This window comes from Haplochromis burtoni, unplaced genomic scaffold (genome assembly GCF_018398535.1).
Source record: "Haplochromis burtoni strain Fernald_Lab_line unplaced genomic scaffold, NCSU_Asbu1 Contig_2587, whole genome shotgun sequence".
Classification (NCBI taxonomy): domain Eukaryota; kingdom Metazoa; phylum Chordata; class Actinopteri; order Cichliformes; family Cichlidae; genus Haplochromis; species Haplochromis burtoni.
Window position 1 is genome coordinate 7,342 of NW_024584948.1, and position 4,056 is coordinate 11,397.

General features: G+C 44.4%; 1 protein-coding gene across 1 annotated transcript; it reads right to left on the reverse strand.

Moving 5' to 3' along the window:
• Positions 1–393: 393 nt before the first annotated feature.
• LOC121813783 lies at positions 394–2,648 on the reverse strand. The gene is made up of 2 exons (XM_042217682.1): positions 1,725–2,648; positions 394–967 (listed from the first exon to the last, which is right to left on the reverse strand). Exons 1-2 carry the CDS (start codon positions 1,783–1,785, stop codon positions 405–407), a joined length of 624 nt encoding a protein of 207 aa, XP_042073616.1. The 5' UTR covers positions 1,786–2,648; the 3' UTR covers positions 394–404.
• Positions 2,649–4,056: the final 1,408 nt, after the last annotated feature.

Below are 4,056 nucleotides of genomic sequence, written 5' to 3' on the forward strand. Positions count from 1 at the left end.
TGTTAGACATCTAACCCACGCTATTTTGAGAATACATCTATACATGTTAGCAGGTATCTACACTTCATTATCTGCCCATATTCAACATTCAACCAGATCGGCTTGAAACTGTTTGTCGACCTGTACCAATACTCTTTTCTGGGGAAATGGATCCTGCGGTTTTGGAGTGTGTAATGTGTCTCTGTTCTAAATAATGTTTGACCTGGATAATGGAGGGTTCTTATCCTGTGCCTCCTGCTGCTAAACGGAGCTTATTTAAACTGGCCAACCGCAGGATGGGCCGGATCATGATAAATTTTATCAAGTGTTTTCCATGGTTATCAAACCACAAATGACTAAAATGTTGATGTTAACAGTCTTTTTATTTATTTTCACACAGACAATGGAATACTTGAACAGCAACATTAAAAGAGGTGTCTCCCAGCCCAGTAGTTACCAATCATGCGAAGCATTGCTGGTTTAACACGCTGGGCATAACGACTTGATTCTAACAGCAACCCAATGTTGTCGTTAATTGTGCATACTATATGTTGTGATGATCTCAGTTCAGTCATGGTGTGTTCTGCAATCCTGCTGAATTGTGTTCCAGTCCCAGCGACTGTGTATGAGCGTACAAACAGCCGAATGGCGGGGATGAATCGGTCTGTCTTGAGCCTTATCATCACATCATCATAGTAGGTGTCAAAGAAATCCTCGCCCAATTCGAGCAAGCAGCTGTGCTGCACCTGACTGGGATGAGCTGTTTGACATCCGTAGCATGTATCCTGTAGAAAGTCGTTTAGCGCCAACATCAGCAAGTGGTGGGTTGCAAGCTTGATGTCGATAATGGTTTCCTGACACAGATCCGATCCTGTAGGATCCTGCAGCAGTAGCGATTGTGGAGAGGGGGGTGGGCTTGGTGGGGTCTGGATTAGCAATGCTGGTGGAGGTGGGGAGTCTGTGAGGTCCCATACTTCCATGTCTCGCTCTGAAAAATGAGAACCATAAAAAGATGTTATATTTTGTTGCATAGACACACACACACATTAAACCTACCATTTGGTTTATTTAGTTGTCAGACGCCCTTATGATTTTAGGTTTGCACAGGGCAGAAGGCAAGCCAGTCTTCGGACAAGTCGCAAAATCATCAAAAACAAGGCGTTTTCTAATACCCTGGTACGCAGTGTTGAGACTGTCCCTCTTGATGGCGTCGTCAATCTGGCTAAACAGACGCAGCATAGGTCTCCAGTCACACCACTGTATAAAAAACATGTCCTTAAACCATGTAGCGCGCTCTTCTATGCTCAGAGGGTAAGGATTTAACCTCCAGTTTTCAACCCCTCTGACAGCAATAAGACTTTCCCTGTCATCACATACACTGAGAAAAATAAAGTCATTGGGGCTACGGTTGAAGCGATCGGCCTCAACCCTGTAAAGTTCAGGGCCTGTTGGACTGGTCCACTGCGAAACATACAGCATCTCTGGAAATCCCACACTGTCCAAGTCCACACAAACAACAGTGCGAAAGAGTTTCCAGTTTCTAGTAGACATGTGTTGTGTCTCCCCCCAAAACACTCCCTCACCACAATCTACACGAAGTATAACTACTCCGTTGGTATATTTAACGGTATACACCTACCCATTACTGCCTCGATATCCTAGCTTAAATTCAGTCCCATCTACGGCATTTTCACAGCGCTGCTTTTTGCGACGAGGGCCCCGGAGGCCTGCTCCTGCAGACGTACCTAGTACGGCTGTGGCTTGGGCGATGTCCTGGCTGCTCGTCATGGTTGATGCAGATGTCATCCTGCACTCCTTAGTTAGAGGTGTCTTAGGTTGATCTGTTGATGCTCCAAATGGTGAAGGAGTCCGTTTTATATGTCTGCTAGCCCTGCCCAGTAGGAGGTGTCATTACACTCTCCCGGGTTGGACATAGTTTCTGCCGGCCTCTGACATGATAAGACTAGTTGCATGAAAGCCATTAAATGTTTGTGAATATACACCTTTGGGCTGGGACACTCTTGATAAGGAGCATCTTTTGTTTGCTTCATACCTTTTTACAGACTTTTGGGAGCCTAACTGTTACAGAGTGTGGGAATATGACTGTTGCAGCGTGTGGGAATTAACTGTTTGTGAGAAACCCCTTTGGGCTGGGATACTCTTGATAAGGAGCATCTTTTGTATGCTTCATACCTTTTTACAGACTTTTGGGAGCCTAACTGTTACAGAGTGTGGGAATATGTGTTTTTTAGAAGCTTATTTCTAAAAGAAATACATGTTGTTTGCGGTGCTCTATTTAAAACTATTGGCCTGTGAAACTTTTAGAAAAGTGAAATCTTCCTAAACTAGCTAAATTAAATGCTGTGTGGGAATACACGCTTTTTAAAAGTATCACTGTTTATTTCTAAAGGGATACCTGTTATTTGCTCCTAAATAGCACTGAAGAAAATGCAAAAGGCTCCTAACTAGTTAAAATACCCCTAAAGTAGTTTAATTAAATCACCTATGTCTAAATAACAGAACTCTGAGACCTATACAATCCTTTAAAAAGAGTTTAATTAAAACACATAATGGTTTCATTAAATAATACTCTATTAAACACATGTGAACTCATATGACCCCTGGACACACACGCACGTGCAAAAAGTCCGTTCTCGCGCACGTGCACGCGCACATGGACGGGAGGGGGAGCAGCCAGGACATCGCCCAAGCCACAGCCGTACTAGGTACGTCTACAGGAGCAGGCCTCCGGGGCCCCCGTCGCAAAAAGCAGCGCTGTGAAAATGCCGTAGATGGGACTGAATTTAAGCTAGAATATCGAGGCAGTAATGGGTATGTGTATACCGTTAAATATACCAACGGAGTAGTTATACTTCGTGTAGATTTTGGTGAGGGAGTGATGGGGGGAGAATCACATGTCTACTAGGAAAAAGTGCGACCGCCATTTACTATATTGTAATTCATTATTATCAGGATGTTCTTTTTTGCGTTGGGACACAGGCAGGATGCGATGGCTGCTGTTTTATCCATGTGTGGATGCACATACCCAGCTCCCAAATTGTACCCAAATACTGTACGTCCCTCCATCCAACCACACACTTTAGGGACTGTGACCACCCACTGCACATGCTCCACCGTGGTATCACTATGAATGACAACATCATCCAGGTGGCAAACAGCATATGCAGTGTGAGGACGCAGCTATCGCTACAGGAGTTGCTGAAAAATGCCCGAGTCTTCAAACAAACCTAACAGAAGTGTGATGAATGGTACGAACCCTGCACTTACTTCTTAATTACCTGGAAGCACCTTAAAGACAACCGGCCCCTCTCAACTGCGACAAATCATCTGGAGAAAAGGTAAGCATAGGAGACCAAACACTGAGGAACAAATCCTCATTTCATCCTATCAGATTTCGCAGGGACGGGCAGAGGGGGGGGCTAGAGGGGCTTGAGCACCCGCCCCTTTCCTGATGAGTGCCCAAAGTGCCCTTTTGTTGAGGCAACTTTTAAATTTTTTATTTATTTTTTTATGTGTGTGTGCGTGCGGAGTCCTGTCTGTGCCCCTCAACAATAATATTTAACTATTAATCACAGTTTTGCTAAATAAAAGGATCTGGCTTGCATCAGTCACATGATCACATTTAACCAATGATCGCCCTCGACGGCAGAACGCGCTGGTTACGAGCCGGGAACGAGCTCACAAAGAGCACGCGCATTTTTTGCGGTCCGGAGCTGTAGGAGAAACACAAGTTAACTCAGAGACACAGACTGATGCGACAAAACCAGTAAGTAGGTGTACAGCATACACTGTGGTGTGTAGCACCCAGGAGTATTAGCAACAGCGCGACGAACATTACCTGTCCTTTTATTAACTGCACAAGTAGTGCTGGTCATAGCTGCTGGCTACCTGTGTAAGGCTGTCATGGGTCTGTAGCTCTGTCACCGTTTTAGGGAACATATTTAGTTTTAAAGTATTTAGAAACATATTTAGTTTTAAAGTAAGTTTCGGGTTTTCCTGCCTTTCAAGGTTCAAGGTTCAAGGTTCTTTATTTGTCACATGCATAGTTAAAAGTAT